General features: G+C 41.9%; 1 protein-coding gene across 1 annotated transcript in view; it reads right to left on the reverse strand.

The window, feature by feature from the left end:
* Window positions 1-4,281: 4,281 nt before the first annotated feature.
* The window catches only part of TRIM63 (tripartite motif containing 63), a 27,660-nt gene continuing 9,819 nt past the window's right edge, over window positions 4,282-22,122 (reverse strand). The window contains exons 4-9 of the mRNA XM_070764858.1: window positions 21,573-21,668; window positions 17,761-17,994; window positions 15,208-15,230; window positions 12,156-12,280; window positions 8,320-8,388; window positions 4,282-4,872 (exon numbers count right to left, since the gene is read on the reverse strand). Of these exons, the coding sequence (XP_070620959.1) occupies window positions 4,862-4,872; window positions 8,320-8,388; window positions 12,156-12,280; window positions 15,208-15,230; window positions 17,761-17,994; window positions 21,573-21,668 (558 nt within the window). The 3' untranslated portion in view covers window positions 4,282-4,861. The remainder of the gene's footprint in view (window positions 4,873-8,319; window positions 8,389-12,155; window positions 12,281-15,207; window positions 15,231-17,760; window positions 17,995-21,572; window positions 21,669-22,122) is intronic.

A 22,122-nucleotide genomic window follows, 5' to 3' on the forward strand; every position in this document is an offset into this window, starting at 1 on the left:
CAGTCTACCTGAAAGTGCAGAATGGGACAACTTGCTGTGGCCACTTTGCTTCGGCTGACTTGCCACCGACAATTCCAATAAATATATAGAATAGAATAGAATAGAATTTTTATTGGCCAAGTGTGATTATGTGCCATACACATAAGTCAGAATAACAATCTAAATATTACCAACTATCTAGTCTTTCTTACCAGCTGTCTTTTTCATAATCGGCAAACAGATATGAAGCCTAAACACCTTTTAGCTATAATACATGACTACAATACAGAGAGATTGCAGAGAAAATGCAGAGCAAACCTATCAGTGAATAGCCATTAACAGTGAGTAGCCAGACAAAGAGACACAAAGAGGGTGACTCCGAAAAATAAGCTATGAGCCCTAGCTCCCTCTTGTGGCAGTCTGCAACACCTGCAGCCAATATATTGCTAACCCAACAGTTATGGACAGAGTCCTAACAATTGTCGCAAGTTTCTCACTTAGCAACAACAATTTTGGTCATTAGTTGATGATTACCTGTAATAGTGTTTTTTTTAACATATTAATCATTTTTATCCTTGTACGTCACCCTGAGTCATTTGTGAGATGAGCGGTTATATAAATTTGACAAGTAGTTTGGGGAAAGAAAGCTCTTAGTACAGCACATACCCTTAATATGTTTAGGCTCGGGAGGTTATGTACTACTCTTGGTAGATAAGTGCAAATGCAAACCACAGGAATTACTTTGAGCTGATTTAGTGTTTCCTCCTGTCCAAGGGCTTATTGTATTTGTTATCCAAGAAACATACAGAAGCCACCTGTACATTACAATAGTCAGTCCTATTGCAGTTTGGTGGATTATGACTTCATTTGCAAATACAGTGGTACCTCTACCTACAAATGCCTCTACTTACACATTTTTCTAGATAAGAACCAGGTATTCAAGATTTTTTTTGCCTCTTCTCAAGAACTAGCATCCTGCTAGTAAAATACCTCCTGCATGAAACAGAACCTAGATGGTTAGTGTTCTGCCGGGCTCTCTGGTAGGAGCCTCCCGAAAATTCAAGGGTGCAAATTTCAGACACATACACACGTTTGAAAATTCAAAACAATGTTCTTTATCACAAAATTCAAAATAAACTAAGCACTCTTTTTGTATTGCAAAGAGCACACATCCCAAAACAACCTGGGAGTTGAAGTCCAAATGTCTTCAAGTGGCCAAGGTTGGGAAAAACTGCTTTAAGGAAAACGCTGGAATTTGGGACACTCGCTATCTGAATATTCTCATTCAACCTTTCCAGGATGATGTAGTTAAGTTTTTTTTCAACCTTTCCCAGAATTCTCCAACCATCCTGAATGTTGGGGAATTCTGGGAGTTGAAGTCCATAGATCACGTTTCCAAGATTGAGAAGCAGTGATGGACTTTGTGCAGCCAGATGTAATAGCAATAGCAATGGCACTTTATTTATTTATTTATTAGATTTTTATGCTGCCCTACGCCTTAGACTCAGGGCGGCTTACAATATGTTAGCAATAGCACTTTTTAACAGAGCCAGCCTATAGCCCTCACAATCCGGGTCTTCATTTTACCCACCTCGGAAGGATGGAAGGCTGAGTCAACCTTGAGCTGGTGATGAGATTTGAACCGCTGACCTACAGATTCAGTGGCCTACAGTACAGCACTCTACCTGCTGTGCCACTTGGACCTATATACCACTTCACAGTGCTTTGCAGCCAGTGATGGGCTACCACTATGGGCATGGGTTATGCATTCTCTTTCAACATCTTTCAGTGCAAATTGGGTGCTGTTGTGGTTGGCTCTGGCCCAGCACCTGCCCCCGGGAATGTGGAGGTGGAGGCAGGGGAAACGTCAACATGTCCTCGGCCTGTTTTGTTGCCGGCAGAGTCAGGGAGTGCAGTTTCCTCGGACGAAGAAGAAGGTGGGGATGACTTGGAAGAGTGGGGCTTGGCACACAGCCCAGGAAGCCAATCACCATTATCTTCGGCCGATTCGGATGACGAAGTGTTAGACCCACGCAGGCGCAGACTTATGCATCGAAGAGACCAATTGAGGAAATATTACAGGAGATAAGAGAGGCCACCTGTGTTTGGGTGGAGCTCCAGTAATTAGAGCTGCTGCTATAAATAGCAGCGTGCTAGTTTGGCCGTTGTGGAAGATTATCTGATCACAGTTCTTCAGGATCGTGCCTCGCTGTGTCCGAACTTTGTTTGTGGATTTTTCACGCCTTTGACATCAAAGCAGAGTAAAGTGTGTGTGTGTTTCACTTCGTGGGAAGAAGGAGGGCTGTGACGTTTCTTCACAGCTACTAGCTAAGTACTTAAGGACTGATTAAGGGACTTGTACAGCCTACAAGGTTTTGGGGAAGAGTGCTCTTTGCAATACAAAAAGGGTGCTTTGTTTCTTTTGAATTTTGTGATAAAGGACATTGTTTTGAATTTTCAAAGGTGTGTGTCTGAAATTTGTACCCGTGAATTTTCGGGAGGCTTCTACCAGAGAGCCCGGCAGAACAGGTGCTCTGGGGTGGAGCTCCATTTTTGCTATCCCACTCTCCCCCCCCGCCCCCGTCCAGGCAGTAGCCCACCCCTGTTTACAGCTCTCTCTAAGCAGTTTACAGAGTCAGCATCAGAGATGGGATTCAGCAGGTTTTGACCAGTTCTGGAGCTACTTCCAGTAGCTGAGCTACTGGAGAACTGGTAATGGAAATGTTGAATAGTTTGGAGAACTGGTAGTGGAACATTTGAGTAGTTCGGAGAACAGGTAAATGATGCCTCTGACTGGCTCCACCCCCATATATTATAACAATAGCATTTAGACTTATATTCCACTTCATAGGGCTTTTACAGCCCTTTCTAAGTGGTTTACAGAATCAGCATATTGCCCCCAACAATCTAGGTCCTCACTTGACCCACCTCGGAAAGATGGGAGGCTGAGTCAACCTTGGCAGCCCCGACCCTCTGGAACCAGCTCCCCCCCGGAGATTAGAATGGCCCCCACCCTCCTTGTCTTTCGTAAACTTCTTAAAACCCACCTCTGCCACCAGGCATGGGGGAACTGAGACATTTCCCCCGGGCCTATACAGTTTATGTATGGCATGTTTGAGTGTTTGTTTTCTTTTAATAAGGGGTTTTTAAATGACTTTTATTTTTAATTATTAGATTTGTTATATACAGTGGTCCCCGATTATCGCGAGGGTTCCGTTCCAGGACCCCTCATGATGATCGGTTTTTCGCGAGGTAGCGGTGCGGAAGTAAAAACACCATCTGCGCATGCGCAGATGGTGTTTTTACTTCCGCCGCAGCAGCGAGGAGCCGAAGATTGGGGTTTCCCCGCCGCCCACGCAAACTCCTCGCTGCTGCCGCGCCCGCCGCTTGTCCGCCCGCCGCTTGTCCGCCCGCCGCCTGCCTGCCCGCGCGCCCGCCGCTCGCCCGCCCTTCGCCCGCCCACGCCGTTCGCTCACGCCGCTTCCCAGCTGAGTCCTGAAGCCAGACGGCAAAGGCGAACTTCCGCGTTTGGCTTCGGGACTCAGCTGGGAAGCGGCGCTAGGGTCTTACCGGCCGCCCATGCAAAGGGGAAACCCCGGCTCCTCGCTGATGCCCGCCGCTCGCCCTCCCGCCAGCAAGAGGGGGAAGACCCAGGGAAGCCACCCAGCAGCTGATCTGCCGGGGGGAACGCAAACTCCACCATCTACGCATGCGTGGCCATAGAAAAAAGGGGCGTGCATGCGCAGATGGTGTTTTTACTTCCGGGTGGAAAAATCGCGATATAGCCTTTCGCAATGATCGGGATCGCGAAACTCGGGGGATCACTGTATTGTGTTATTATTGTTGTGAGCTGCCCCGAGTCTACAGAGAGGGGCGGCATACAAATCTAATAAATTGAATTGAATTGAGCCTGGTGAGATTCAAACTCCTGGAGTGAACAGTGAGTTAGCCTGCAGTACCACATTCCACAAGGCACCCACTGTCAGCTTGGGAGCAGGGTTTTTGTTTCTGTTTTTTGTTTTTAACCAGAAGTTGGAAAAAATGTTTGGCAATTACTCTTGACCCCACATTTAGAGTATCTCACATTCTACTACAGTAATCAAAGATATTCTGCAGTGAAACGTGGAGGGTTTAAGTTTAGCCACCAATAGAAAATAAAAGAGCTATTGATTATATTCTTCCCTCCCCCTGTTTACAAATAATCCCGTGAGAGATCAGATTAAAATAAAGCTGTCACTGAATTTTGTGGCAACAAGTTTTGCAGGTGGCTTGTTTACTGTTACAAAACATTTGGCCTGTGGATAAAATGGAAATTTATTTTTATTATGTAACTATATACAACAAAGAAGAAAAACCAACAAACGTCGTTTACATTCGCTTCTAGGCACAGACAGTATTTTTTCATAGATTAAAAAGCACAACAAAATCGACTTTTTGTTTGACTACCTCCCGTCTGGAAACATTTTAACTCATTCCCAGAATCTACTGCCCTTCGATTGATGGAAGGGTGTGCTCTGATATGCAACTAACGGCAACATCTTATATTTTCTTTAATGAACCCCCCCACCCCCGCCCCCAAATCAAGTGTCCTGAACAATTATGTACAAAAAGGAAAAAAAATTCTCAATATATAACATGTATGAAAAGTTCCATGTTGCACCCGTGTTATAAAGTGTCTCTGTGCGTTTTTATCTTCCTGTGTTACCACGAATTCTACATCCCAAACGACCCTTCATCAGCCAGGCTTTGTGCCCTGTTTACTTGATGGGCATCCCGTTTGGGTTTCTCCCACCCCATCCCTCCTCTTCCTCCTCCATGTCCAAATCCTACGGAGCCGGTTATTCTGCTGGCATCGTCCTTGGAAATTCATGTTCTTTCCGGGTTACTGTGTACCTGCAAAAGAAAACCAGAAGGGAAATGTGTGAAACCACCTGAAAATGAAGCATTCAAGATTTGGTCCACAACCAAACTTTCTCACGGTTAGGGCCAAAATTGTCTTCTTGGGTGGGGGGAAAAAACCCACATGCTAAGAAAAGAGAATGCAAGAAGAAAAAATACAGGTAATACCGTATTTTTTGGAGTGTAAGACACACTTTTTTTCCTCCCTAACAGAGGCTGAAAATTCAGGTGTGTTTTATACTCTGAATGTAGCTTTTTTTCAAAGCTTTTTTTCCGCCAGCCCTAACTAGGTGTTAACGATTTTTCCAGCCCTTACATTGCAAGCTCTTTCATTGTTACTCTTTGCAAAGAATGTTTTCCAAGCCCTAAGTCTTTGCTAGGGTTTTTTCATTGCTCTAACTTGCTCCAAATATTTATTTCCCCCCCTAATCAGGTTCTAACGTTGTTCCCAGCTCTTACTGGCTTGCAAGCTCTTGCATTGTTACTCTCTCTGAATAAGGTTTTTTAAAGGCTCTAACCAGGAGATAATTTTTTTTTTAATTTATTCATTTGTCCAATACACAAATACATAGGAAGAAAATAGACATGTGATAATATAAAAGAGGGTGAAAGTGAACTTAGAGGAGAGGATATATGAAAGGAAGAGAATATATAAGATAGTTGGAAGAAAGGAAAGACAATTGGACAGGGGACGAAAGGCACACCAGTGCACTTATGTACGCCCCTTACTGGCCTCTTAGGAATCTGGAGAGGTCAATTGTGGAGAGTCTAAGGGAGAAGTGTTGGGGGTTAAGGGTTGACACAATTGAGTCCGGTAATGAGTTCCACGCTTCGATAACTCGATTGTTGAAATCATATTTTTTACAGTCACGTTTGGCGCGGTTCGTACTGAGTTTGAATTTGTTGCGTGCTCTTGTGTTGTTGCGGTTGAAGCTGAAGTAGTCATTGACTGGTAGGACATTGCAGCATATGATCTTGTGGGCAATACTCAAATCGTGTTTTAGGCGCTGTAGTTCTAGGCTTTAATGTGCTGAAGCTGACCAGACTAAGGATGCTGGCCAAATGAATACCTGCTAAGCAGATACTTTCGCCTATTTTCCTCCTCAAAAACTAAGATGCATCTTATACTCGGGTGCGCCTTATGCTTCGAAAAATATGATAATTGATTTATGACCAGTGTGGGGAAGCAGAACTTCTGTTGCTGAGAAAGGCAGTTGTTTAGATCAGTGTTTCCCAACCTTGGCCACTTGAAGATATCTGGACTTCAACTCCCAGAATTCCCCAGCCAGCATTTGCTGGCTGGGGAATTCTGGGAGTTGAAGTCCAAATATCTTCAAGTGGCCAAGGTTGGGAAACACTGGTTTAGATGACAGATTAACAAAGTTGGAAGGGATTTGTAAGTCATCTAGTCCAACCCCCATCCAAGCAGGAGACCCTACACCTGTGATAGTGAACTTATGGCACGCAGGCCACAGGTGGCACATGGAGGGCACACGAGATTTTGCCATGTTTCAGCTCCATGTGCGCTGGCCAGCTGGTTTTCAGCCTTGGGAAAGGCCGTTTTGCCCTCTGGATGCTTTAGGGAGCATTCCCTTAAGCCCTGAAGGCCAAAAAAAATCACCCAATGGACAAACCGGAAGTTCAGAAAAATGCACTTCCGGTTTGCCGTTGTGTTGTTTTTTCCACTCCGGAGGGTTCAGGGAAGCTTCCCGAAGTTCAAAAAACAGGGCAATGGGCAAAACAGAAGTGCACTTTTCCATACCTCTTGTTTGCCTGTTGTGCTGTTTTTTGCACCCCTGAGCTTCAGGAAGCTTCCTTGAACCCTACAGAGTGCAATAAAAAGGGAATATGCCAAACAGGAAGTGTGTTTTCCCAAACTTCCGGTTTGCCCGTGTGGCCATTGTTTTCACCTACTAAGCTTCAGAAAGGCCTGTGGGCATGCGCGGGGGGGGGGGGGGGCAGCACGGGGTGTGTGCATGCGTGGGTCGGGAGGGAAGCAGTGTGGGCACGTACATGCATGCTAGCACAGCCTCTCACACACCTTTTGGCCCGTGAACCAAAAAAGGTTCGCCATCACTGCCCTACACCATTTTTGACAGATGGCAGTCCAGTCTCTTCCTGAAAGCTTCCAGGGATGAAACTCCCACAACTTCCAAAGGCAACGTCTCTTCCATGGGTTGATTGTTCTCACTGTCAGAAAGTTCCCTCTTATTTCGAGGTTGAATGTGTCCTTGTTCAGTTTCCACCCATTATTATTATTATTATTATTATTATTATTATTATTATTATTATATTTTTATTATTAGATAGATAGATAGATAGATAATGGATAGATAGATAGATAGATATAGATAGATTGATAGATAATGCATAGATAATGGATAGATGATAGATAGATAGATAGATAGATAGATAGATAGATAGATAGATAATGGATAGATAGATAGATAGATAGATAGATAGATAGATAGATATAGATAGATTGATAATGGATAGATGATATAGATTGATAGATGGATAGATGGATAGATAGATAGATAGATAGATAGATAGATAATGGATAGATGATAGATAGATAGATAGATAGATAGATAGATAGATAGATAGATAGATAGATATAGATAGATTGATAATGGATAGATGATATAGATTGATAGATGGATAGATGGATAGATGGATAGATGGATAGATAGATAGATTGATTGATTGATTGATTGATTGATTGATTGATAATGGATAGATGATAGATAGATAGATAGATAGATAATGGATAGATGATAGATGGATTGGTAGATAGATAGATAGATAGATAGATAGATAGATAGATAGATAGATAGATAGATAGATAGATAGATAATGGATAGATGATAGATAGATTTACCTATCTATCTATCTATCTATCTATCTATCTATCTATCTATCTATCTATCTCTATAGATAATGGATAGATGGATTGGTAGATAGATAGATAGATAGATAGATAGATAGATAGATATAGATAGATAGATATAGATATAGATAGATTGATTGATTGATAGATAATGGATAGATGATAGATAGATAGATAGATAGATAGATAGATAGATAGATAGATAGATGGATGGATGGATGGATGGATGGATGGATGGATGGATGGATGGATGGATGGATGGATAGGTAGGTAGGTAGGTAGGTAGATAGATAGATAGATAGATAGATTGATAATGGATAGATGATAGATAGATTGATAGATTGATAGATAGATATAGATAGATAGATTGATAGATAATGGATAGATGATAGATAGATAGATAGATAGATAGATATAGATAGATTGATAGATAATGGATAGATGATAGATAGATAGATAGATAGATAGATAGATAGATAGATAGATAGATAGATAGATTGATTACGATTGTATCTCTCTGCAAAACCTAATATTTCCCATTTGTTTCTTACCATCAGTTTGCCCGTCTGGATGTTCCTCTTCTATTTCATCTTCCTCATTCAGTTCTTCATCATCTTCATCTTTGGGGAAAAAAGGGAGAGAACGAAATAATTTAGATCCACCTATAACAGAGCTATGGAGCTGTCTCTCTAAGTATCTCAGATGCTTATGAAGCAAGGGTAAAATACTCCCGGTTCGGCATACCGGTGGTGGTGGCATCAAAGCTCCGCCCACCCATCCGGATGTCGGCCATTTTCCTTTTTTTTAACCCTCTGCGCATGTGTAGCGGGTGAAAAAGTGTGTGTGACGCTGGCACGTGTGTAAAAGGTGCACTTCTGAACCGGTAGAGAAGTTAAGTCGATTTCATCCAATGTTTCATCCAATTCCAACCCTGGGGGGGGAATTATTGACCACCTCGGAGAGGGTCCGCAACTTGGGCATCCTCCTCGATCCACAGCTCACATTAGAGAAACATCTTTCAGCTGTGGTGAGGGGGGCGTTTGCCCAGGTTCGCCTGGTGCAGCAGTTGCGGCCCTATTTGGACCGGGACTCACTACTCACAGTCACTCATGCCCTCATCACCTCGAGGCTCGACTACTGTAACACTCTCTACATGGGGCTACCTTTGAAGAGCGTTCAGAAACTTCAGATCGTGCAGAATGCAGCTGCGAGAGCAATCATGGGCTTCCCCAAATATGCCCATGTTACTCCAACACTCCGCAGTCTGCATTGGTTGCCGATCAGTTTCCGGTCACAATTCAAAGTGTTGGTCATCACCTATAAAGCCCTTCATGGCACCAGACCAGGGTATCTGTGAGACCGCCTTCTGCCGCATGAATCCCAGTGACCGGTTAGGTCCCACAGTGTTGGTCTCCTCCGGGTCCCATCAACTAAACAATGTCGGTTGGCGGGACCCAGGGGAAGAGCCTTCTCTGTGGTGGCTCCGACCCTCTGGAATCAGCTCCCTCCAGAGATTAGAATTGCCCCCACCCTCCTTGCCTTTCGTAAACTCCTCAAAACCCACCTCTGCCGTCAAGCGTGGGGGAACTGAAACATCTCCCCCTGCCTATGTAGGTTTTTTTGTGTATGATATGACTGTATGTATGTTTTTATATATTGGGGTTTCTTGTTTTTTAGACTTTTTAAATGTATCATTGTTATTTTAGATTCTAACTATTAGATTTGTTATTATATATTGTTTTTAATCATTGCTGTAAGCCACCCCAAGTCTATGGAGAGGGGCGGCATACAAATCTAATAAATAATAATAATAATGTTATGAAAGTCCTTGGGAATCTTTATTTCTTACTCAACGGGTGTCAATAAACTTCATACTTCTTGCCACACAAAAGGTGTGTGAAGTTTGTTTACGCACCGGAATATTAGAAAGCATCTCTTTCATCACGGGAATCAGTAAGAATTCGCCCCAAAGCAAGAATGGAAGGAAGTAAAACTGGAGGCCAGCGAAGAATTTGCTATCCAAAATTCCCCACTATGAAAACGATGAATGTTCTCATAGTACTTACTATTTGCTGAAGATTTATCTGGAGTTGGCACTCTTCCCCTTAATAATAATCTAACGTCAGCATTTGATGAAATATATTTGGCACCAGGCACACTAGGGATTATTAGAGTGTTCATATGCAAAAATAGTAACCTGGTGCATAGTGCTGTTTGCTGCAGTGATTTCATTATTATTATTATTATTATTATTATTATTATTATTATTATTGTTATTTTTCTTTTCATGTCCTTGGAATCAGTAATGGGCTGCAGAACGCAGTGAAGGTAGTAAGTTTATGCACAATTTTATTATTATTATTATTTATTAGATTTGTATGCCGCCCTTCTCCGTAGACTCGGGGTGGCTCACAACAATAACAAGAACAATGTAAGAACAAATCTAATAATTTAAAAAACGCTAAAAACCCCATTATTAAAAGCAAAAATACACACAAACATACCATGTATAAACTGTATAGGCCCGGGGGAGATGTCTCAGTTCCCCCATGCCTGACGGCAGAGATGGGTCTTAACAGCTTTACGAAAGGCAAGGAGGGTGGGGGCAGTTCTAATCTCCGGGGGAAGCTGGTTCCAAAGGGTTGGGGCCGCCACAGAGAAGGTTCTTCTCCTGGGTCCTGCCAAACGACATTGTTTAGTCGACGGGACCCGGAGAAGGCCAACTCTGTGGGACCTAACCGGTCGCTGGGATTCGTGCAGCAGAAGGCGGTCCCGGATGTGTTCTGGTCCGATTTATTGAATACTTAATAGTTATTTATTGTCCTTCCTTCCCAAGTACCTTAGTATGATCCTTAATTACTTTCAAAACAGGAAATAATTAAATAGTATGTTTTGACTCATAAATGTTTTAATCATTATCTAGAAGTGAACTTTTATAGCAATTAAAGAAAAATGAGCTACTTGCCTAATCTGTTATCATACTGAACCTTGTGGGTCAGTACAAAACCTTAAAATGTTGCTGTGCTCCTCAACAAATCATGCAAATAAATAATCAATTATGTGCTTTTTAATATTAGATTTGTTTTCGCTGGAATATTGTTTTTATTATTGTTGTGAGCCGCCCCGAGTCTTCGGAGAGGGGCAGCATACAAATCTAATAAATAATAAATAATAATAATGCTGTTGATCATTTGTGGCTATTCAAATAATGTGACTTAATCAACTGAAAAAGAGTTCAAGCAGCTATTTAAAAACTTATCTTGGTAGGTAAGCACACTCCCACCCAGTCACATGACCTTTAAGCCACCTCCCAGTCACATGATTGTCAAGCCACTCCCACCTGGTCACATGGCTGGCAAGCTACATCCTCAAAATAAGCCACACCCACAGTGTGGCAGTAAAACTTTTGGCAAAAATTAATAATAATGTTTATGTTTATGTTTATTAGATTTGTATGCCGCCCCTCTCCGTAGACTCGGGGCGGCTCACAACACAATAAAAAACAGTTTATAACAAATCTAATAAATTTACAATTTAAAATATTTTTTTAAAAAACAAACCCATTATTAAACAGACATACACACAAGCATACCATACATAAATTGTATAGACCAGGGGAGATATCTCAATTCCCCCATGCCTGACGACAAAGGTGGTTTTAAGGAGTTTACGAAAGGCAAGGAGGGTAGGGGCAGTTCTAATCTCTGGGGGGAGCTGGTTGCAGAGAGTCGGGGCCGCCACAGAGAAGTCTCTTCCCCTGGGGCCCGCCAACCGACATTGTTTAGTTGACGGGACCCGGAGAAGGCCCACTCTGTGGGACCTAATTGGTCGCTGGGATTTGTGCGGCAGGAGGCGGTCTCGGAGATATTCTGGTCCAATGCCATGAAGGGCTTTAAAGGTCATAACCAACACTTTGAATTGTGACCGGAAATTGATCGGCAACCAATGCAGACTGCAGAGTGTTGGAGTAACATGGGCATATTTGGGAAAGCCCATGATTGCTCTCACAGCTGCATTCTGCACGATCTGAAGTTTCCGAACACTTTTCAAAGGTAGCCCCATGTAGAGAGCAAGTGGACTCTGGACCATTTCCAGCCTGGACTAATTCATTCTGCGATTATTCTACTGTATAATAATAATAATAATAAGAATAAGAATAATAATAATAAGAATAAGAATAAGAATAAGAATAAGAATAAGAATAAGAATAAGAATAAGAATAAGAATAAGAATAAGAATAAGAATAAGAATAAGAATAAGAATAAGAATAAGAATAATAAGAATAATAATTGATAAATCAGAAAAATTAGAAGAGCCATGTTACATTCAGGTATATTAGCAATATAAACTTTGGGTTATACTTCTGAACATCTCTGGATGACCATACCTGATTCGAACTCGATGCTTCTCAAGGCTTCGGTGATACTTTCCAAATCTACCGTGAAATAGTCCATGTTTTCAAAGCCTGTCTCGACTTTCTCCAACTGGCCCCCTTTTGATGCATCCACGATTCTGGAAAGCAGATGAGAAAGGATGTTATTGACTTCTATTTTTTTTCCAAAATATTTTTATTACTTATCATAAAAAGACAGACAAAACAGACACACATTTAACATATACTGGGGCTACAATTTCCCCTCTCATTGTAGAAGTCTTTCTACTACAGAAAAGGAAAATACTAAAATTGCAAAGTCAACACAACAGTTAAAATGAAAAGAAGAATTTTTGTTTTTATGTAATTCGACCATCAATAATAATAATTATAAAAGGATAAGCAGTATTTATACATTTTACTTTGTTTTCAAATCGTTTAATGTTTTTTTTAATCATTTATTATTATTTTTATTTAACCATAGATAAATCTTTTCCCAAATATTATAAAAGTCAGATTCTTCTTGATTATTTAACCGCCTCGTCATCATATCCATTTCAGCAGATTCTATAATTTTCCTTATTACATCCTCCTCCTTGGGGATATCCTCTCCCTTCCAATTTTGTGCGTATACTATCCTAGCCGCTGTCAAGATGTGGGTTATTAAGTAAAAAAATCTTGTTTTTGTATTTTTGGTTTGTTATACCTAATAAAAAAAGTTCTGGAGTTTTCTTTATCTCCTGTAGAATAATTTATTTCATCAACTTTTCTATCTTATTCCAATATGATTTAGTTTAATTTAGTTTATTTAGATTTGTATGCCGCCCCTCTCCGAAGACTCGGAGTGGCTAACAACAATAAAAAACAATGTAACAAATCTAATATTAAAAAGTAATCTAAAAACTGCCATTTTAAGAGACCAATCATACCAACAAACATACCATGTATAAATTCTATAAGCCTAGGGGGAAGGGAGAAAAAAATTTCAATTCCCCCATGCCTGACGACAGAGGTGGGTTTTAAGGAGCTTGCGAAAGGCAAGGAGGGTGGGGGCAACTCTGATATCTGGGGGGAACTGGTTCCAGAGGGTCGGGGCCGTCACAGAGAAGGCTCTTCTCCTGGGTCCCGCCAAATGACATTGTTTAGTTGATGGGACCCGGAGAAGGCCAACTCTGTGGGACCTAACCGGTCGCTGGGATTCATGCGGCAAGTCCACCACTGGTGATAGTAGGAACCTATTTCTCGTTTGCATTTCCAACAATTTGGAGACATGTTAGGGAACGTCTTAGCGATTCTATTGGGTGGTGAGTGCCACCTATAAAACATCTTGATTTGATTTTCTTTTAATGAAACTGATTTGGTTATTTTCCAGTTGTATGTCCAGACTTTTCCCCAGGTTTCTAAGTCAATTTCTCTTCCTATATTTTTACACCAACTTATCATATTTTTTTCCCAAAGTTTGGTCTATATTTTTATATCCTATCATATATTTATATGCTTTTCCTGTTAATTTTCTCTGATTTGTAATTAACAAATTACCTAAGAAGTTTTTACTCTTCCTGAATGTATATATTTTGATGTCTCTTTGATTCCTTGACTGTATCTGTGAATATTGCCACCAATTAAATTGGGTGCCCTGGGGTGGAGTTCCCCCCCCCCCCCCGGTCCGGGCAGTAGCTCACCCCTGATTTTCTAATATATAAAGTGCATGTACATACAAATATACACAGCTCTTCTAAAATTATACACATTCAACTTCATTTACCATGATAGGAAAAACAGTGGAAGTGATGTGCCGGTGTCTGGAGGCTGTTGGGGCCTGGATGGGTGCCAACAGACTCAAACTCAACCCTGATAAGATGGAGTGGCTGTGGGTTTTGCCTCCCAAGGACAATCCCACCTGTCCGTCCATCACCCTGGGGGGAAATTATTGACCCCCTCGGAGAGGGTCCGCAACTTGGGCGTCCTCCTTGATCCACAGCTCACATTAGAGAACCATCTTTCAGCTGTGGCGAGGGGGGCATTTACCCAGGTTCGCCTGGTGCACCAGTTGCGGCCCTATTTGGACCGGGACTCACTGCTCACAGTCACTCATGCCCTCATCACCTTGAGGTTCGACTACTGTAATGCTCTCTACATGGGGCTACCTTTGAAAAGTGTTCGGAAACTTCAGATCATGCAGAATGCAGCTGTGAGAGCAGTCATGGGCTTCCCCAGGTATGCCCATGTTACACCAACACTCCGCAGTCTGCATTGGTTGCCGATCAATTTCCGGTCACAATTCAAAGTGTTGGTTATGACCTTTAAAGCCCTTCCTGGCATCGGACCAGAATATCTCCGAGACCGCCTTCTGCTGCATGAATCCCAGCGACCGATTAGGTCCCACAGAGTGGGTCTTCTCCGGGTCCCGTCAACTAAACAATGTCGGTTGGCGGGGCCCAGGGGAAGAGCCTTCTCTGTGGCGGCCCCGACTCTCTGGAACCAGCTCCCCCCAGGGATTAGAACTGCCCCTACCCTCCTTGCCTTTCGTAAACTCCTTAAAACCCACCTTTGTCGTCAGGCATGGGGGAACTGAGATATCTCCCCCGGGCCTATACAATTTATGTATGGTATGCTTGCATGTACAGTATGTCTGTTTAATAATGGGTTTTAAAAAATATTTTAAATTGTAAATTATTAGACTTGTCATGAACTGTTTTTATTGTGTTGTGAGCCGCCCCGAGTCTACGGAAAGGGGCGGCATACAAATCTAATAAATAATAATAAAATAATAATAATACCCAGAGCCCAGATGGGGAAAAAAGTAGAAATGTTTTGCTACTGGTACTGTGTATCTGATCGTACCCGTAGGAGCCCATCACTGGTGATGCAGCTTCCAAAGAAATCGAGTTTGACACCCCTGAACTAGACAAATAAGCTAACAAACAAGTCCATCTACTAGTCCGCTGTAACGTTAAGTTAAATGTCACAGTGTGCTTCCTGCTTGGATCGTCTCTGAACTTATTTACTTAGGATTTAAGGTTTGTTTACAAAAACGGCAGTTTAGAAATATATTTCCAGGACTTACGTTTTAATAAGTTGCTTGGCGGTCTGGAAGGAGAAAGAAAGAAGAAAAGGTCAGCAAGGTGAATGAGAAATGTTTTGGTTTAAAATGGCTAAAATCGTTTTTTTAAAAAATCATCAGAAATGACTGATTGGTTGATTTGCCCCAATCAAATGTTGAAGCATCAAGACTGACTTGAAGGCAGACACAGAAAATATTGAAGGGCAATTGGACAGTTGCACGGTGTTGTCACTGGAAACCTTTTATTTTGTATTCCAGTTTAGGATTGCACTCATTGTAATGAAAAGCAAAGATCACAATTCACAAATTAAGCCAATAATACTCTTTTATTTTAGGGAAGGGGTCTCCAAACTTGGCAACTTTAAGACAACCAGTCTTCTGGGGGTTGAAATCCATAAGTCTTAAATTTGCCAAAGTTGAACACCCCCTATTTGAGGTGTTCAAAGTAATTTTACATTCAAATTCTTTCTTATTTTATATTTTATCTTATACCGACTCTTCAGGAAGATTCATATGAATGATGGTAAGAAGCACCACTAAGATCAACCGGCTTGTTTCCTGGCTGATCCATTATATGAATCCTAATCAGGTCTCCAGTTTTGGGAATTTGGGATTTGAAAAACTACAGCAGTGGCCAGACTTGTGGAAACCTATTGGGAAAAAAGTATATTCTAAAACTAGCTAATAACTCCACTTTTGGGGCGAGTGGTAGAACCACAAAACTATATATTAATGGGAAGATAATTTAATCAGGAATGTAATGCAATACCTTTTATGAAGGATTTGCTCTTAGAATAGCAGTTATAAAGAAGAAAAGTGAAATGAGATATACAAAAATTATCACCATTGAAAAAAATGAGGTATACAAAAATTATCACCGTCAGTTAATACTTAGTTGGGTAATCTTTAGCATGAAAATACGGCCTTACAACGTCTTCCCTTTTGGTTCTGCAACTGTTATAATGTGAAAGCAAGATTGAATGATTGCTTCTATAAACTGGGTTTTATTGCTGGGTTGCTTCTGATAAACAAGTTTCTTTAGTCGGCTCTGTAGATTTTCATTTGGGTTAAGGTCTGGATTACTCCCAGGCCATTCCAGCGATAGTTTTATTAGCAGTGAAGGGCTGCAAAAATATTTACTACCACATTGTGGGCGTGGTTTGCCAGCCATGTGATCAGGAGGGAGTGGCTTGATGATCATGTGACCAGGGTGGCTTAAAGGCCATGTGACTGGCTTAAAGGAGGCCAAATTGACATCACTTATGTCAATGGTTTGGGTTAGGGTGCCTGGCCTCTCCTCACCTCATAGAGATACAATTTCCCTCTCTATTTACTATTACTGAATATCCAAAATATACTATTTAATTCTATGTATATATGCCATGTGTATATATACATATTAGGCACACAAAAATATACATTATCTACTATATAAACTGTATGTGTATGTACACACACACACACATACAACTCTCCTAAAATTATGCACATTCAACCTCATTTACTGTGATAGGAAAAACATACCCAGAGCCCAGAAGGGGGGGGGGGGGGGAAATCAATTTTTTTCCACCAGTTCTGTGTACTTGACCATACTTGTAGGAGCCCATCCCTGCACGAGGGGCATTGAATATGGATGTGGGCACATGCATGTATGCGATAGCACGCATGTGCACTCTTTTGCCACCCAAAGGGAAAAAAAGGTTTGCCATCACTGGTCTAGGCCAGAGGTAGGCAAAGTTGGCTCCTCTATGACTTGTGGACTTCAACTCCCAGAATTCCTGAGCCAATCATGCAGCCCAGGAATTCTGGGAGTTGAAATTCACATGTCATAGAAGAGCCAACTTTGCCTACAACTGGTCTAGGCTATTCCTAGGCCTTTCCAGCAGTGGAATATGATTATCTTGAAACTCAAAAAAGAAGAAGAAGAAGAAGAAGAAGAAGAAGAAGAAGAAGAAGAAGAAGAAGAAGAAGAAGAAGAAGAAGAAGAAGAAGAGGAAGAAGAAAAAGAAGAAGAAGAGGAAGAAGAGGAGGAGGAGGAGGAAGAAGAAGAAGAAGAGGAAGAGGAAGAAGAAGAAGAAGAGGAAGAAAAAGAAGAAGAAGAAGAGGAGGAGGAGGAAGAAAAAGAAGAAGAAGAAGAAAATGAAGAAGAAGATGAGGAGGAGGAGGAGGAGGAAGAAGAAAAAGAAGAAGGAGGAGAAGAAGAAGAAGAGGAAGAGGAAGAAGAAGAAGAAGAAGAAGGAGAAGAAGAAGAAGAAGAAAAAGAAGAAGGAGAAGAAGAAGAAGAAGAAGAGGAAGAGGAAGAAGAAGAAGAAGAAAAAGAAGAAGAAGAGGAGGAGGAAGAAAAAGAAGAAGGAGAAGAAGAAGAAGAAGGAGAAGAAGAAGAAGAAGAAGAAGAAGAAGAAGAAGAAGAAGAAGAAGAAGAAGAAGAAGAAAAGTGGCGTTATTAGCCATCAACCCTCAAAAATACACTGTTCCCAAAAGGTTTCCACAATTTTGGCCACTCCTGTACACAGCTGTAAGACAACGGGATCTCAAACGTCGGCCATTTCCCCTCACCATGAGGAAAGCGGCTCCTCCTTCCTCCTCCATGGACTGAATGGCGCTCTCAATCAGCTTGCTGGACTGCTCCAGTTGATCTTTATACTGTTGGACGAGGGTCTGAATGAACCCGGCCTTCTCCTCCCGCTCCTTGGAGATGCGCTGCAGAAGGTCCGCCTTCTTCTCCTCGACGACAGCGATGAGCGCTTCGAACTTCTCGCACAAAGACTGTTTGGCCAACCGACTGTTCTCCTGTTCACGGAGGGAGAAGAAAGAATGAAAGGACAAGTTGAGTTGGTGCCTTTGGGACAAATTCATTCATTCATAGAAACATAGAAGACTGACGGCAGAAAAAGACCTCATGGTCCATCTAGTCTGCCCTCATACTATTTCCTGTATTTTATCTTAGGATGGATCTATGTTTATCCCAGGCATGTTTAAATTCAGTGACTGTGGATTTACCAACCACGTCTGCTGTTCCAAGGATCTACTACTCTTTCAGTAAAATAATATTTTCTCATGTTGCTTTTGATCTTTCCCCCAGCTAACTTCAGATTGTGTCCCCTTGTTCTTGTGTTCACTTTCCTATTAAAAACACTTCCCTCCTGGACCTTATTTAACCCTTTAACATATTTAAATGTTTCGATCATGTCCCCCCTTTTCCTACTGTCCTCCAGACTATACAGATTGAGTTCATGAAGTCTTTCCTGATAGGTTTTATGCTTAAGACCTTCCACCATTCTTGTAGCCCGTCTTTGGACCCGTTCAATTTTGTCAATATCTTTTAGTAGGTGAGGTCTCCAGAGCTGAACACAGTATTCCTAATGTGGTCTCACCAGCGCTCTATATAAGGGGATCACAATCTCCCTCTTCCTGCTTGTTATACCTCTAGCTATGCAGCCAAGCATCCTACTTGCTTTCCCTACCGCCTGACTGCACTGTTCACCCATTTTGAGACTGTCAGAAATCACGACCCCTAAATCCTTTTCTTCTGAAGTTTTTGCTAACACAGAACTGCTAACACATTCATTCATTTGTTCGTTTGTTCGTTTATTTATTTATTTAGATTTCTATGCCGTCATTCTCAACCGACTCAGGGCGTCTTACAACAGAATAAATACAAATACAAAATGCGAAGAAAACTAATATTAAAAATGTAAAAAAATATTTTTTAAAAAAATTATTGAAATATATACATTAAAAACCACAACATATAAATACTTAAAGACACACCCACCCACACATAAAAAAAATTATTCATTTAAATTATTCTCATCCATTAAACACATTATCTCCATCGTCATTTTTACGGCTATTACAGGCAATGATACTGAAACAGGAGTTAGTTCTGGTTATTTAATTTATATACATATTGGTTCTGCTTTCAACCGCCTTGAATCAATCAGTTTTGCAATATCACAGATCAAATGGTTGATTATCCATCTTTAAAAGGTTATTATTTAAATAACTTTATCCTTGTTTTTGTATCTATTCATAATTACATACTAATTTTGTGCTTTCCTTATTTCTAACCATGCATAAAATGTATCCCAAGTTTTATAATATTCTGAATCTTCTTTGTTGTTTAATTTTAATGTCAAGAATTTAAAAAATTCTAAATCCCCATTTTTCCTAAAAAAAAACCCCACACCACAATTATCCACATTCATCCAACTAGATTTAGCTATATTTAACCATGGCTCCCCATGCCTGCTCCCCATGGGTCATCAGGGCCTTGCGTGTTAAGAACTTGGCCCTGTTATGTTCAAGAAATAGGCAGAGATGTTGTAGCACGAGTAACTTTATTGCAATACCCGGCTGGAATAATCAGGATAGCTTTTTATCTATGTACAATATAAAAAGCACAATATGTGAAGCGCGTGGCTTCTTTTAAAGGATGGGCATGCTAGGAGGCGTGGTTTGACAGCGCTTTGAAGTTGCTGATCGCGTCTCAACCAATCCACAACCGGCATGCAAATTCACGGGTGTCGCTCCGTACACAACATGGCCGATATCATGAATCCCACTCAAAGAAGAAGCCACCGCCTGGAATTCATTCAGAGAGATCCCAGTGCTTGACTTACTTTGGATTTTTTTTGTTTTTATTTTTGTTTATTACACACTTTTCTTAGTTAAATAAAAATTCTCTATATGCAATGTACTGCAGGGGTGAAATCCTAACGGTTCGGCCCAATTCAGGTGTACCGGTAGTGGCTGCTGGTGGTTCCCAAGAACTGATAGTGGTAGGTTTAGTATTTTTAGGTGTTATTGGATTTATAAGCCGCCCAACTCCTGATGGTGTACAATGATAAAAGCAATATACAACAATTAAAACCCAATACAAAAACTATCATCACATTCTGGGCCGAAGCAGATTACTATAGCGCAACAGCCCCAGGCCTCCTGGCATGACCATATTTTTTAGGCTTTCTGGAAGGCCAAGAGGGTGTGGGTGGTATAGATCTCCGGGGAGGGTGTTGGTTCCAGAGAGCTGGGGCCACCACAGAGAAGCCCTCCCACATGGCTCCACCAATCGGCAGTAATATAAATACATAAGTAATGATAAATCAGTCGTTCTCAACTTTTCTAATGCCGCAGACCCTTAATACAGTTCCTCATGTTGTGGTGACCCCCACAGCTCACATTAGAGAAACATCTTTCAGCTGTGGCGAGGGGGGCGTTTGCCCAGGTTCGCCTGGTGCGCCAGTTGGGGCCCTATTTGGACCGGGAGTCATTACTCACAGTCACTCATGCCCTCATCACCTCGAGGCTCGACTACTGTAATGCTCTCTACATGGGGCTACCTTTGAAAAGTGTTTGGAAACTTCAGCTCGTGCAGAATGCAGCTGCGAGAGCAATCATGGGCTTCTCTAAGTATGCCCATATTACTCCAACACTCCGGTCACAATTCAAAGTGTTGGTTATGACCTATAAAGCCCTTCATGGCACCGGACCAGAATATCTTCGGGACCGCCTCCTGCCACACGAATCCCAGTGACCAATTAGGTCCCACAGAGTTGGCCTTCTTCGGGTCCTGTCGACTAAACAATGTCGTCTGGTGGGACCCAGGGGAAGAGCCTTCTCTGTGGTGGCTCCGACCCTCTGGAACCAGCTCCCCCCTGAGATTAGGATTGCCCCCACCCTCCCTGCCTTTCGTAAACTCCTTAAAACCCACCTCTGTCGTCAGGCATGGGGGAACTAAAACATCTCCCCCTTGCCCATGTTTTTTTGCCATTTGATTGATTGACTGTGTGCCTGTTTTTTATATATATTGGGATTGTTTTATGAATTTTTTAACTTAAAATTGTAATTAGATTGGTGGGCATTGGATTTGTTACTATGTACTGTTTTTATTATTGTTGTGAGCCGCCCCGAGTTTGCGGAGAGGGGTGGCATATAAATCCAATACAATCTAATCTAATCTAGCCATAAGTGTAGTGCCAATTCTCCCAACAGAGCTTTTAAGCTGATTGGCAGGCAGGTCAGAGGGACACCCCCACTGTAAATGCCTAATTGGTCAGATTGTAAAAATACATTCCAATGCACCAGAATAGAAGCTTTAATTCCTAACACCGTGGGAAATTTGTCTTTTCTTAGGCGACCCCTGTGAAATGGTCATTTGACCCCCAAAGGGGTCCCGAACCTTAGGTTGAGAACCAGTGATCTATATAAACCCCTGGCCAGTTTTGGAAGCAGAGAAAAGGAAGCCACCGGGCTCGTTTTCCCTCTCTCCTTGGGCAGCACCTGACTTAACCCACCATCACTCTGGATTGCATTTCTCTTCCGCTACTCGGATTTCTAAAGTCTCAGCTATTTGTCGTATTCCTCACCTCTGTCGTTTTGCTCACGTCCTCCAGCTGGCTGATGATCGTCTGCACCCTGTCATTCCCTGCTACCAACATGGAGATGCAGTTGGTTAGCTCAGTCTGGAAGAGAAAATAAGAATAAAGAAATTAATTGACTCTCTTAAGCCTCCTTTTCTGAACCAATCGGTGTGCTGAAGTCCTTGGCCAATTGTGAGAAAGAAGAATGGAAAAGCCCTCTCTCTGAATGCACAAGTCAAAAAGAGGGCTGTGAAAATATTTACTGACCCCTCGCATCCTGGACACAAACTGTTTCAACTCCTACCCCCAAAACGTTGCCACAGAGCACCGCACACCAAGACAACTGGACACAAGAACAGATTTTCCCCCGAACGCCATCACTCTGCTAAACAAATAATTCCCCCAACATTGTCAAACTACGCTACCATTACTACTAGGCAACTGGACTTTCTGGTTTTTCTTTGAAGATGTTTTACTTCTCTTACGAGAAGCTTCTTCACCTCTGACTGGATGGGGGGGAGCAGGTGGGGGTTCCAACTTATCGCCGCTACTGGTG

The sequence above is a fragment of the Erythrolamprus reginae genome, chromosome 11 (assembly GCF_031021105.1).
Source record: "Erythrolamprus reginae isolate rEryReg1 chromosome 11, rEryReg1.hap1, whole genome shotgun sequence".
NCBI lineage: Eukaryota > Metazoa > Chordata > Lepidosauria > Squamata > Dipsadidae > Erythrolamprus > Erythrolamprus reginae.